Consider the following 14,895-nt stretch of genomic DNA (forward strand, 5'->3'; position numbering starts at 1 on the left):
TTTGTAGCTCCCCAGCCCCATTTATAGAGGCCACATAGACCTTCCAAAAGTGTGTCAGGAGTCTACAGAAGCACTGAAACTGGAGGAAGCTTGCTGATCTGTTTTCCCTTCCAGCCTCCGTTCTACATTCTAGCAACACACTGTTTGGGAGGGATGTCAGTTCCCTAGAACTGTGAGCCCAGTGCCTGGAGGCTCTTGGCCAACTGCACACTGACATTCTTCCCCAGATCCTCCCAGGTTTGTGACCCTAGGTGTGTCTCCGGCCCAGGCAGGCCACCGCTGAGGTTGGATGGCTTAGTGCCCTAGCTGGAGGCAGCCAGAAGTTGACTTTTCCTGTACCTTCTAAGGGTTTTTCTTACAGTTGTCTGTTTGCTCGCTTGCTTGGCTTTTGATGGAAACACAGACTAACTGGTTTCAGCAGCATTTCTTACCCCTCCATTCCCTGGCTTTGTTCTGCCTGTTGGGCAGCTGCAGTCACTTTACACACCTACTTGATTTCATAGCTCCCGCCAGCCCTGGCCACAGACCCTCACTCCCCTTTTCAAGATACGTAGCTTTTAAGGGTCTGCAAGGAGCACAGGCTCCCAAGCTAAATCAAATTTTAATTGCCATCCAAGATTGCCATCCCCAGGCATTCCTTCTACCCCAGATCTCTCTAGAGGCCAGTTCTAACCACAGAGAAATATGTAAAATTTGGCGAGGGGCATTGGACCAGTTTTCCAGACTCAATCTAGTCCTCTCCTTTCCTTGGTCTGAACCACTGCCTCTCCCTCTCTCTCTTGAACCCAATCTGGCATGGTAGCACAGCTCCCATTTTGTTTCTGCCACGTGGATTGCCCACTCTTTCCAGACTCCCTTTTGTGGCTCAGTGAAAGCACCTTCCTTTGGGACGTACTTTGGCATATTCCCCTCTGTCTGCCCACCCAGAGTCATGCGGAGCTATTTGACTCTGGGCCTGCCTCTTGCCTGATGTCTCCACAGCGGGCGAGGCCAGGCAGTTAGACATTACCCAAGTCCAGATGTCTTCCAGAGATTTCCCTTTTCAGAGGGAGTACATCACCCAGTTCCATTTAATAAAAGCCAATGGCGACCTGAAGGATAGGTGCCTCGGGGCTTTTGGCGCCCAGCCCAGTAGTGTCTGAGGAGCCCTAGCTCCAAGGTCTTGTGTTAATCCTTTAATGAACTTTGCCCCTCAGTCCTTGACCTGTAGAATGGGAAATGAGGGAAGGCACAGGCGCCATACAAACCACTTCATGGCATCCGACCTCAGGGTACCAAGCACAAATCCAGGGTCTCCATTTCCTGGCCCTCCCTGTAGGGCGGTCACCCGTGCGTGCCTCCTGCAGGGTATACTCCCTCCCAGCCGGGCACTTCTCCGTGGCCGTGACATGTCCCTCCATTGGATTCCTGCGAACACCGCCGCCGAGTCGGCACGTCATGTGTTCCCCGCCATCTGTCACAGCAGATGCAGAGACTGTAACACTTCTAGCTTAGGAGGGCATCCAACACCCTTGTGGGGTCTTTAAAATTCACAGCTAACAGTCGGAGCTCGTGCTTGCACGAAACCCCTCTTAAAGTCAAGATTTAGCATTTGGTTGCCATAGCAACTTTCCTCATCAAGTCTGAACTCCTCTCAGTGTAGATGGCCAAACTGGTTTTGAGGAGGAAGGCAGAAGGGGGACGTTTGGTGGGTTCCGGAAATGAGGATCATTTGAGACGCAGATTTTGGATCTCCTCAAACTCGAGCCCGATATGTTTGAAAATGTCTCTGTTGCTCTGACTTCGGGCTGCACATGACATTATACGGAGGAAAGCTTTCTCTCTTGTCGGCGGTGTCCCCACATAGTCGTGAGTGATGAAACATCATAAGGAGATAATGACTTTGAAGGCAATTTGAGAAAGGTAAATGCGCTCTACAAGTGGTACATATTGCCATCATTAGGTAAATCGGGCTCTGCTTGAACTCTGAGTTGTTGGTGCATTTATTTTTACATGTTTTGTGGTAACTAGATATCAAACGTGGGAGGACTCCCTTTTTTGTCAGTCCTTATTTCTAGGGCGAGCCCTCGAGTCAAGACCCTTCTGAGACTCGGAGTGATGGGTCCGACAACCTCTTGAGGTTACTTCCTGGTTTTTAATGTCACACAAGGACAGTCGGGAGATGATCTTCTGAAGGGAGAAGCACATCTGTGCCCTAGACCCATTAATTGCCTTTGATCTCTCTATCTTGAGAATAGTGGTAGTGGTGTTATCTATAAATGCAGGGTAAAAATTTTAAGTTAATTAATTAATTTTCCATTACACACTGTACAAAATCGCTACTTGTGCAGAAAAACGAAACTTGTTCCTGCCCTTGTGTAGCTTATAGTCTTGAACCCCTGCTTTCCTTGAGATTGGTAAGATAGGAGGCCCGGCTCCTTGGTGATTTTCTTCTTTTATGACCCTCTGGTACTTGCCTTCTTTATCTTTCCTTTTCCCAGAGAAACATCCTTCATCTGAAAGCTTTATTATCATCTTCCTAATTTCAAGCTTTGTTTTCCTATGTTCCACCCCTACCTCCCTGACCATTCCTAGATATAGCTCATCACCCCTGAAGCCCGTGAATTTGAGCCTTTTGCGAATCTAACTCATGTGAAGCCTGAGTGTCCCATACAGGAAAGAGAGTACTGACCTCATACTCTGAGTAGAGCCCCCACAAACTAAGAAGTTGCTAATTTTCACTTCACTCCTCAGCACCTTGAGCTAAGCACGTATGGGGGGAAGAAAATGAGTGTTATCTGGTAGTGGGGCCCTGATGGGGAGTAGCTTACAGGTCCATCTTGAAAGGAATGGTTAAGCTTAGATCTTAACAAAAAACTCATTGCTTTAGAACCTATCCAACCCCTTCCCTCATACCTGTGGGGCCCCTTTGCTTCATTTTTATTGGTTTTTGTCTTTGAAAAGAGAAAATAGCACTCAAAGCTATTATTCTATGTGTATCCTTTTTTAAGTGTCTCTTGCTAGAAGGATGAAGAAACTGTATGCCCCTTGTCTCCTTAGGGTAAGCCACTTTTGTTATTTACCAATTATAGGAAGTCACACCCTGTTCTTTTACCACCTAGAATTAACCAGCCAGTGAAAGAGTTAACACTCATGCTGAAGTGGGACTGGTCTCAGCAGTTTAGGGATACATAACATTACATAACGAATTATTAATATAAGGGAACAGGAGCAATTTTTTTCAAGATCAGTGCTAAGTCAGGCAATGATTCTTCATCTTTCGATTTCGAGTTTGCTCGTAAATCAGAATAAACTTATGGAACCCTGCCGTGGGAGGATGCACAGACACACATACACGGTTTTGCATACAATTCCAGAGGGGTTGTGAACCCCTTGGTATATTAATGGAGTAACTAGTGGCAATGAAGCATAGTAATATCCAAAACAAATAGAGAATTGTGGATGGTTCTTCTGTTTAACAGCTCCAAAATCATTAGCCATTTTCATTTGAAAACAAAGACCCAGAGTTCCTATAAAACCGTAACAGGTATAAGTGGCCTCCTCTAACCATGGAGTTGTTCCGTGGGCTAACAGCACGGCATGGTGGGAATAAAGTTCCAGAGCCAGAGAGTCATAGATTCAAATGTTGACTGCCCTTAAGCTGTCTCCAGATCCCTTCATCTTTCTGAGCCTCAGTTTCCCCTATTGGCAAAGCACAGCTAATAACACCTACTTTTCAAGTTTCTTAGAAATATTTGATGCACTAAGTCACTTAGGTGCTCTTTAAATACTCATTGATCACCTAATATGTGCCTGGCAAGAGACTAGGCACTGAGCAAATCAGGTTGAAAAAGTCCTTCTACTCAAAGAGTTCTTGGTCTTTGTTTTTACAAAGTACATAGAGTAGGTTCTTTGTAAATGTTGGGTTCTTCCACTAGTGAAAATCAGCATGTAGTAGAAAATGGAGAGACTGAGGGTGTGTTCATTCATGTGGGTAGTAGAGACGGGGATGTGTGACATGATGGGATTTATCGTTTCATCCACACCACTATTAGAGTTGGAGTTTAATCTGATCATTTCATATTCATTTTCTCAGACATGTTAATCAATTGCTTCATGTTTCTTCTTCCTACCCTGGTTCTAAGGGGAATGCCTCTGCTATGAAGGTTACATGAAGGATCCAGTACACAAGCACCTTTGCATTCGGAATGAATGGGGCACAAACCAGGGGTAAGTGCAGGGGATGGCAAGTGAGCCAGTTCCCTGATGTCACCCTTCTTTGGAGCCATAGCGTGCAGGGGAACGGAGCTAAAGGGTAGTTATATTCTGAATCGCGAATGGGTAAAAATGTCACCGTGCATTTCCATATTTATACCATTCCAGTGACGTCCGTGTCATCTTTTTCTCCATTTACGAGTTCAGAGATGATGCCTCTGACTCGCAGCCCCAAAGCCTCCAGCTGGGATCTGAAAATCAAGCTGTCCCTGTCTTCTTTTTCATTCCACTGCCAGCCACCAGGATTCCACAGGCAGAACTTAGCTGATGATTTTGTTGGAGATGCACAAAGCCACACAGACTCCCATGTGGCTCTCCCAGAGCTGAAGGAGCTTTGAGAGACGGACATGAGGAGAAACGTGTTTTCCCCATCACTGTCAGCCAGGATGACGTGTGGGTGACGTAAGGGTACTTCTGCCAGATCCCCAGTCACCCTTTCTCTCTCAGACCTTTGCTTTCCCCCAAGCACACATGACTGGGAGAAGAGTTCCCAACCTTGTCTTGTTTTTTTCTTTTATTTTTTACATTTAAAAAATTGATAAAATCTCCGTCCCGTAAAATTGACCATTTTAATCATTTTGAAGTGTACGATTCAGTGGCATGAAGATCATTCACATTGCTGAGCTGCCATCAGCACTGTGTGTCTTCCTTCGCTTTTTAGAGGCAACTTTCTACTCTGTTTTTGGTGTTGAGAGCCTGCTTTCTGCATTGGCTCACTCGTGGAGCAGGGTGGGAAGAGAAAGGGATCAATAAACACTAACAATAGCAGTCAATGGAACAGGGAAACTAGAAAGAAATCAAGGCACAAGCCATCTGAGAGTGATTGCTTTTGTGCAGGTTGGAAATGTGTTTGCAGCCTGACAAGGTGGAAAAAAGGCACCACCATCATTTCATACATTGCCATGGAGGACTCCTATCCCCGAGGTCGATGATCAGCCCCCTCTGTAGGATCCTGATGAGACTGAGCCTAGAATAGGGAGTGTAGTTCTGGACTCTCAAAGCAATAAATATGGAGACAAATGGGTGAGAGTTTGGAGAAGAGCAATAAAAATGATTGAAGAGCCCAAGAGAGTGATTTATGATGAAGGATAGAAGGACTCAACTCAGAGAACTGGCCAGCTGATGACAAAGTCAAGGCATGATAGATTCCCATCGACGTTAGAAGAGGGCAAATGTTCTGGAACTGGTTGAGGTTGAGGAATAAGGACAAGAGAGAATGAAGTTAGGAGAAGGAAATCTGAGTCACAGGTCAGAAAACTTGAAGAAGTCAAAATGCCATGAAATTCTTCTGTTGGTGAAAGTGAAGGATTGCTCTGTTTCTGTTGAACTTGAGATCGTATCAGAGAGGCCAGCCCCTGGATTTGGAGGAAGGTGTTTGTAGAGGGTATAAATACACATGAGGTTGTGTGTTGTTGAAAGATGGGTGGGGAGGGCCGAGGACTTAGCTAATAGATGTTAGGTGGGGTATGAATACAGAGGGCCATTCGCTGTTTAGAGTTACCTTAGTCCCCTCACTCTGACCCCTGAAACGTTTGCTTCACAGATGAGGAGCCAGGATTTTAGCCTACGTGATGGCCAAGCATCTCGGTTGGCTATGATTCTTACTGAGTAAAATGTTGTAAAGGGTGATGGATAACCAGCTCTCTATCTCTTAGCTTGCAAACTTGCTGCTGAAGAAAACAACGACAAAATATCATTTTGCTTTTTGCCCTGAATGATCCAGGCTGGCCCTCTGCAGTGATTGGATTTGGTGGCTAATCGCTCAAGCCTCCACATCCCTCACGTTGCAGACAGATCATGCGAGGACGGGCCTGGCTTCACTTGGTAATTGCACAAGCGTTCGTCATCCCCTCTGGCTGCGTTGTAGAGGCAGTCTTAGGATGTAGACAAGAGCCTCCAGGGACTTGGTGGAGGCCCCACGTTGGTGTCATTTAAAATAAGACAGGCTAAAGCACCGAGTTGCAGACTGACAGGAACATTAGCCCCAGGAAACAGACAAGGAGACCTAATCTGTCATTTCCATCTCTAATTTCCATTATTCTCTGATCATCACTGTCTGCGAGGTCTCGTTTTGGACACTAATAAAATAATGGAGCAACTGTTAGGAGGGGGAAAAAGTGACTATCTTGGGGATAATGGAACCAGGAGTGATAAGCAGCATGGGTTTATATGTATATAAAAAAATGCCAGACAAAAGACGGCATTTTCCTCATAAAATGACAAGATAAATGAAAAGTGGAGGATGCCATACATCTTGATTTAAATCAGGGGTCTGATGCCACGTTTCTCTAAATGATTCTTACAAAATTAATCGAAATTGATTTGAATGTGAAGTCTGTCACTTGAATTGAAACCGGCCTGACAGATTGCCAACTAATGATATGGATTGGGGTATTATGGAAAAATCGATGGCGGGCCTGATTTTCCTGAATATTTAATGTTCCAGCAGGTGAAGGTAAGCAGCATGTGTGGGTATTTATATTTTTCACCTAATATCCTTGTATTGCATACATAAAAATAGCTGAACATTCTTTGAAGTAGAACAAGCAAATCCCAGGCCAGTGATATTTAAAATGAATTCCCTTGTGAAAAATCTAGGTTAATGTATGAGGAGAAAAGTAGCAATAAGCATTCATGACTTTCAGACAAGGAAGAAAATTGATTAAGGACATTAATACAAAAAATTACACCTGCAACTTTACCCAGCCTCTGCCTGGTGCTCCAGTTTACCGAGACCCATGTGCGAGCGCATGCACTTTGTGCACATGTGCGTGCTGCATATGCGTACATGGCGTAGCATGCGTGGTGTGTGCATATGTGTGTGAGTGAGCTGGTTTATTCGTACCAGCACACCATCATTTATGCTCTCACTCATTCATGTTTTCAGTAAATACTCAACTTGATTACCTATTGTACCAGGGTAAGCTCGATTGCTAATTATAAGATGTGGTCTCTGCTCTGGAAGAACTAATAGTCTCGATAGATAATGGGCACATAACAAAAAAATGACAATGAATTCTAAAACCTATTAAAAGAAAGGTGTGAGCAAAGGTCTATGCGATTACAGTTTAAGGGGTGACTTAGGTGATGTCTAAGAACCTAGAACGGGACATTGTGGAGAAGTTAGATTTTGAACTGTTCTATTTAACGGCTGACAAAGGTAAGTCTAAGCAAAGGGAACAGCATATGCCAAGGCCTGGAGACATAAGAAGCATGACTTCTCCGGGACTAGCAAATAAGTAGCCCAGTGTAGCTTAAGAGTGCAGTTTATAGAGACAGGAGAAGAGGCTGATAAAGTGGGTAAAGACTAGCTTTTGAGGAGTTCTTGCTTTCTAAGGCTTTGGACACTGAACTTCCATGTAGATGCCCCTAAAATTGTTAGCAGGAGGGAGAAGTCCCAAGGTGTCTGTGTATTTGGTGGGATAGTCCCTCCATACATTATCATTCTGGGCCCTTCAATATAAAATAGGGCATCTGGGTGGTATAGTCGGTTAAGCATCTGCCTTCAGCTCAGCTCATGATCCCAGGGTCCTGGGATCAAGTCCCGCATCAGGTTCCCTGCTCAGTGGGGGGTCTGCTTCTCCCTCTGCCCCCCACCTTGTGATCTTTCTCTCTCTCTCTCAAATAAATAAATAAAACCTTTTTTAAAAATTAAATAAATTAAAATAACCCTAAAAAGAAAGCAAAAAGCAAAACAAACCCACTGAAAACCTCTAAATTTATATTTATCTGGATTCTGTAAGTAAAACATAGTCCTAAAAATTATTCTGTAGATGAAAGTTTTCTAGACCAAACAGCAAAGAATGACAGAATTGGGGACCATATGTGTAAGGCATGTGAGTCAAGGGGGTTGCAACCATTTTTTGGTGACTCTGGTTCTGCCAAAAATGCCCATGTTGAGAAAAGTGTGAGTCGATCTGGGAGGTGAAGCCAGTCAGTGTAGTGCACCCAGGTGACAGGATCAGGTCACCAGTTGTAAAATTATTGAACTTACTACTCAAGAAGCTCCTATTCACTAAAAGTAAAAAATAGCTTCAAAAGGATTTAAACAAAGTCATGGATGACAGATTTCTAATGAGTTATTAAAAGAACACGAATGTTTGAGATTATAGTTTTGGTCTTCGAGGTTGGCAACAAAATCAATCATTTCCTGCCACAGCATCCCTGGTGACACAGTTGTCCCACAGAGGACCTAGGATATAAAAGGGCCCTACCCCAGCAGGGGGCTTTACCAGGTCTTCTGTCTAACCTGCCATGAATTCACTAGAAGCTCCTCAGCCTCCTATCCTGTGGCTTTACACAGACAGGGACTATTAGAGTATATATCTAGTATCTGTTCGACAACAAGTACAAATTGAAAATTCTAACAAGAAATGAAACCAGTAAATGAGGGTGGAGGAGGCAAGAGAGATTGATTTACATGAACATATTAGAGGAGAAAAAAAAACAAATTTATTTAACTACTTTGGAGATTATTAAGAAAGGCTATCAGAAGTTTTTTGTTGTTAAATTAGAAGTGTGTCCCAAGGGCTTCTAGCTACATTGTTCAGAACACCAGGGCGCCTGGGTGGCTCAGTTGGTTAAGCGACTGCCTTCGGCTCAGGTCATGATCCCGGAGTCCCGGGATCGAGTCCCGCATCGGGCTCCCTGCTCGGCAGGGAGTCTGCTTCTCCCTCTGACCCTCCTCCCTCTCATGCTCTCTGTCTCAAATAAATAAATAAAAATCTTTAAAAAAAAAAAAAAAAAGAACACCACATTACATAAATTCATGCATTTGAAGATTCCCTCTAAATAGTAGTCTGGTTTCTTATTCTGGCATCTCAGGTACAGAGGGCAACACCAAGGAGATTTCCACTGAAGGACTCTCACCTATCCCTAGGTTTCGGTGAAGAGTTGTGATCAAGTGATAATTCATGAGACGGGAAGAGTTGGCTGTGGGAAATGAACAGGTGTTTCTCTACGGCTTTAGAAGCTGTTGTCAGAAATCAGAACCTTCTTTCACTGCCTACTCAGGAAACAACACGTTTACCATGGGAGCCCCAGATACGGACACATGTGCGCATGCGCGGGCATGCGCATGTGCGCTCTTTCGCTCTGACGCAGCCCACGCCGCCTTAATCTGTCCCTTCCATTGTGCCAGGTGCTTCCTGCTCGCTTCGTCTATTTCTACCGCTTCTCCCTGCTGCCCCCTCCCAAGAGTGACTGCTTGGGGATTCTAAATCCATATAAGGAGCAAATGTCCCACCCCAAAGAATCCCGTTTCCTTTTCAAGCCAAGCATGAAGACGGTGTCTGTCATGCTTGGCCTCAGCCCCTCTGTTGTGCTCAAAATACGTCCTTGATGGCAGTAATTTAGTTGGGCCTGCCTGAATGATGCCATTCGTAACATTTCCCTGGAGACAACTCTCAGTGCAATGACCAGAGCCCGGTGGAAAGGATGCGCCTGCCTCTGGGTTCTGGGTATTGAGCAGAGACCAGACTCCCCCCACGACTCAGAATGAATCCCAAACCCGTCCTCACCTCCTGGCCACCTACAACTGAGCAAAGCCCTCTTTTCAGCTCTCCGACAATCACAGGGCAAATATCCAGCCGCTGGTGGGCAGTGACTGCAATGCTGGGGTGCATCTCGGATCCCAAGTACGGGTCTTGGGCAGTGTTTGGCCTTCTTTGACCTGCCCAAAGTCTCTTCAGAAGTGACTCAGCTGGAGTCAGACAGTCCTGGGTGACATATGACATTTCCCGACTTCTCTCTGTCCATTTCTAGCTCATTGTCTGGCTTTTATTTTCCCACCCACTTGTCACTGATTTCTGTGTCACCAATGCCCCAGTCACCTTACCCCAGCCCCTCAGACAAGATTTGCAGGCCAGCCTGGCACTGCTCTTTTTATCTCTGGGTGCCCTCCCCCCTGCCCTCCAGCCTTGTCAGCATGGTCTGTGCCCGCGCCTGTCATTGCCATGCACAAATGGGATTATCTTCCCATTAGCTCTCTTTTTGTTCTCCTTTTCTCTGTTTCTGTGTGTGCCTATGTCGCTCTTTCTAATTACTCCTAACTTATTCACGTATTCCTAACAAGGGTTCCCAGTGTATTTATTTGGCCCCTTATTTCTCATTCTTCTTTTCTCCCCTCCTTGTTTCTTTGCCTCCTCTACCCCCAGGAGTCGATAGCAACGTGGCTGTCCTTTGTCCCACCCATTTCAATGTCAGACAGATCTTCATCTTAGCTCTTAGAATTAAGCCTAAAGTTCCTAGTTCCCTCTCTTGTTAGAAGCCCCACTGTAACCTGATTCCAGCTGAAATATTGTCCTGTGGAAAGAGAACTGACCCCTCCCCCAACAAGCAGGCAGGAACCGAGGGGTTGAGCATGGAGCACCACCCACCAGGACCTCTCAGACAGGCATAATGGGATCAGGTCCCCCACTTGGCTTGGGAAACTCTGCACCTCGTCCTCAGGGATTTTCTCAAGTGAAAACATGTTGACGTGACCCATTTTCACAAAAGGTGTGTGGTCAGTCAGCTGAGTACAGTGAGGGACCTTGTACGTTGCAGATAGACATCTGGCTAGGAGAGCAGCTGAGGGCTGAAACCTAGCCTGTGCTCGCCAAGGCAAGCAAACGCTGAGACAAAGGCTGTGTTTGTTCAGATGGGCACCTTCTTCTAATTTGCATGGAGGCACTTAATGAGCTGTGCTGACCCTGACTGTGGTCGTTTTACGTGGTGCCCTTTGCTCCCCTCTTAGAGGCAACTGTAACCTTCTCGGTTACTCGAGATGATACAAGAGCAAAATATGCCATTAGTAATGGACTCCCTGATGCCTGTGCATGGAGCAGATACTTAAGAATCATCTGGGGAGCTTATTTAAAATATGGATTTCGGATTTCTACCTCCGGAAATTTTAATTGCATAGGCCTGGGAGAGGGTCCAGAATCTGTACCTACAGTAGGTTCCCCCAAATGATTCTGAAGCATAGCCAGACTTAAGAACCCTTCCTGATTTGGATGCAGGGTCTCTAGACCCCTCGGGAGGGCACCTTCTTACCACTGCACCATCCCTTGCAATGAAAATAAGAACGGGTTTGTAGACTGTGGCTGAGTGCATCCTAAAGGATCCTTGCATTTTTTTTGATTGGGAAATTGGGGGCCAGAGAGGTGAAGAAACTTGCTTAAGGTCACAGAGCTGGTGGCCAAGCTTGACAGTGAGGGGTGAGTATTGGAGCTAAATCAGTCAGGTAAATTCAAAGAGAGTGCAATATGAAGAGCATGTAACAGTCTGAAAGTCAGTTACCAGCTGTAGATAAGAGGTGGACGTTCTGTGGTCCCCACCTGCTTCTCTGCATCCTCCCCCGCCTCCCCGGGACTGAGGGGCCTCCTCATCCCACCCTTCCCCGAGTGACAAGCGTCTGCAGTCCCCCTACTGTACTGCCTACCCCTGGAGGAGGGTGAAGCTACCACAGTGTTCTCTCTGACTAGTCCAGTCACGGCACCAAGAGACTTATTTTAAACAGAGCCGGAGGCGGGAACACTCATATTTCCTCCAACATGACCACCAGGGTGAAAAAAAAAAATCAACCTCAATTTACCCTCCCATCTGCTCAAGAATGGAAGATAAATTGTTTCAATTTTATAGAAATGAATGTTTTATGTCTTGCCCATGCTTTCCAGATAGTGTCCTGAATTTATATATTCTACTGAATGCATGGATATTTTCCACTAGGAATGCTCGCTGGACCTTCAGCTTCCTTGGGTTTCGGTCTAAGAATACTAGGTTTGAGAGTACCATCATTTTCCCTGGCTTTGGAGATCTTGGCTATTTATCTTTTTTTTTCTTTAAAATAAATAGAAAAAAAATCCACTCATTATCCCATGCTCAGAGAAAACTACCATTACCATTTTGGCACATTTCCTCCCAATTTCTTTTGCTATGCATCAACAATTTTGCTTCCCCCCCCCCCGCTTCCCTCAATTCTGTATATTTTTGTTCTCTTTCATAATTTAATAAGCATGTATTACTTTTATAATCACAAAATTTGGAGGCAAAAATAAGGAAGGAAACTTTAAACCTATCTCTGTGGTACATTTTTTTTCTAAAAATTTTTGCCATGGGGAAATTATTCTTAATGTCTCAATTTTAACCTGATTTGGGGAGAAAGAAGAAAGTGGTTCAGGGTCTAGCATTCAGGTCAAACTCTAATAAAACGTTTCTGTAAGTCTGGGTAGCAAAGGGCTGGATGAACCTCAAGCAGTGACCCTCACATTCAGCACAGTGTTTAATGCTGTACAACTTCAATGTCACTGAAGACTTTGAGCAGTCCCTCATATAATGCTGATTAATAGCTGTCATTTATTGAATATGTAATACTGGACTCAGTCTTTTTTTTTTTTTTTTTTTTACTACCACTAATCTGGACAAAAATCCTATGAACTGGTTAAGAGGTGAGTAGTTAGTAGTGTTTATTCTACCTATGATTTCTGTGAAAACAGTTTTAGTAAAAATAACCTTAAGGTGTATCCTTCCTAGATTAAGTATTTTGCATTCTTGGTCAAACATTCATGCTGTAATTATCTTTTTGAAATTTTAAGTTCATATAATTTCAGAAATTGGAGAGCAAACATTTTGTCACTACACATTTGTTTTTTACTTTATTTTTTTCCTTTTACTAGAAGGAATGCATATAATTGGTAGAAAATCTAGGGAAAGGACACACACACGCACACACACTCACAGAGCAGTAAAAAGAAGAAAATCCAAGCCATCTGAAGTACCATTCCCTAGAGGGAACTCATTTTGACCTTTTGTTTTGTTTGTTTAAGTGTAATCCTTTTTTAACAAAAATCACATCATAGTGTTACAGCTCTTGCTCTGTTTTATACACAGACACACACACACACATATACATATACATATACATATACATATACATATACATATGTATGTATAATGAGAACGGTGCCTATTGTTATTTGAGGCTCAGTTGTATGGTGACCAGAGTCACAGAGCCCTGAACAGAACTTGTTCTTGTTGTCTGATGCCAACATCAAGGCACTTATTAAACCATGATGTAGCTCAACAATTGGGATAGTCTTTTTCCTCCATATAGTCTCCTTTCCACCAAGCTTATTAACTTTCCCACACCAAGCGTAGCATCGTTTCCTTGAGGAGATACAGCCCATTCTAGCCAAGGTTGTCCTTTGGATCTAAGACCCTTGGATGTAGGAGGATCCCAGAGTTCAGTTGTGCAGGACCTTGGACAGCTGCTCAAAGCCCCAGTGCCTCACTAGCCTAATTAGCCCTGGAGGTGGAGGATCCCATGGGGCTGCCCAGACCACAGTTCTCAGCATGGACTTCCTCCCATCCTGACGTACAGCAGGGACTCCCTTGTTTATAACTACAGGAGAGGGTGACTTTAAATGGAGTGAGTGCTCACCGTTGTGGGATGGTCAAACATGGGAACACAGACTACCCTGAAAGCCTACCTGGAGTAGAATTAACTTCAGTGTGGTGAGCCATAGTACTTTGCAGGCCTGGTATTATAGCACTCCCCACACTGTGCCTGTCAAGTGCTGTAGTAATTGTACTGATATTAATATTAGTAATAGTAATAATTGACACTTACATAGCCCTTGTGATGCACCAGCCACTCTCCTCAGTATTTTTTACACACCAACACATGTAATTCTCATTTCAGTGCTGCAAAGTAGAAACTATTAATGGCCCCATTTTACAGGTGAATCTCTTGAATATTGCAGCAATATTGAGAGTCTCAGAGGCAAGAAAAGAGACTCTTGGGGTCCTTGAAGAGAACTTTCCTGTGTCCAATTCCTCAAGGGCTAGAGAGTCTCTAAATGAAATGGAAGCTGGAGAGAAGCCGCAGTTCAGCCTTGAGACTCTGGGGGCAGGGGATCCATGAGTTGATGCCTGGATTAAAACAAAGACAAGTATGTAGTCTGTAGTTAAGCATCTCTTTCAGAATGATGTAGAGATCTAGGGAAAGCGACAAGCCACTAGAGGGGCCTCGCTGGGGACCTAAACACAGTAAATGCCAATCCAGGTTGGAAAAAAGCACTCAGACACATCCTAGGGCCCCCTGGCTGGTAACTCTCTCTCGGGGGCAGGCATCTGCTACTGACTAGCTCTTTGCTTGGCCAGTGTGGAGCCACGGCCATGTGTTTAAGTCAAGATGGCCCATTACTGTAGCAGGGGGCATGGCACAACCTACACCAGGGACCCTACGCATGGATTGCCTTTACTCATCTACCAGCACAATCATGGGAGAATAAAACACCTAGTCAGGTCCTTGTTGTCAGCAAAGATTTCAGAACATTTACCCAATAGGTCAGGAGTGGCGTCTTCATGTTTGAGGGATGGGGCCATCTATCTTCCCCAAGCTATTTGGCCTAGGATAAAGGTCGTCTGGACTATGTGCAGAGGCTTTTCTTTCCAGGGATAAGCTTGGGTATCGTTAACTGGACTTCACTTAATAGCCTTGGTCAAACCATTTCATCCAAGCTGGGAGGCTGTGTCTCCCTCACTTCCAAGAGGATTAATGTTCACCTGCTCACATTTTTATCTGTATAGGGAGCAGCAGAGCACAGTGGGAAAAACATATTGTTGGACTGAGATTTGAGCTCAAATTTCATTTCTTCT

General features: G+C 44.6%; 1 protein-coding gene across 2 annotated transcripts in view; it reads left to right on the plus strand.

Annotated features, from left to right (window-relative positions):
• ASTN1 (astrotactin 1) overlaps positions 1-14,895 on the plus strand; it is a 290,281-nt gene that overhangs the window by 147,444 nt on the left and 127,942 nt on the right. For both annotated transcript variants that reach the window (XM_035010736.1, XM_035010737.1), the window contains exon 8: positions 4,125-4,209. In XM_035010736.1, coding sequence (XP_034866627.1) covers positions 4,125-4,209 — 85 coding nt within the window. The remainder of the gene's footprint in view (positions 1-4,124; positions 4,210-14,895) is intronic.

This window comes from Mirounga leonina, unplaced genomic scaffold, assembly GCF_011800145.1.
Source record: "Mirounga leonina isolate KUSES-001 unplaced genomic scaffold, KU_Mleo_1.0 Mir_154, whole genome shotgun sequence".
NCBI classification, from domain to species: Eukaryota; Metazoa; Chordata; class Mammalia; order Carnivora; family Phocidae; genus Mirounga; species Mirounga leonina.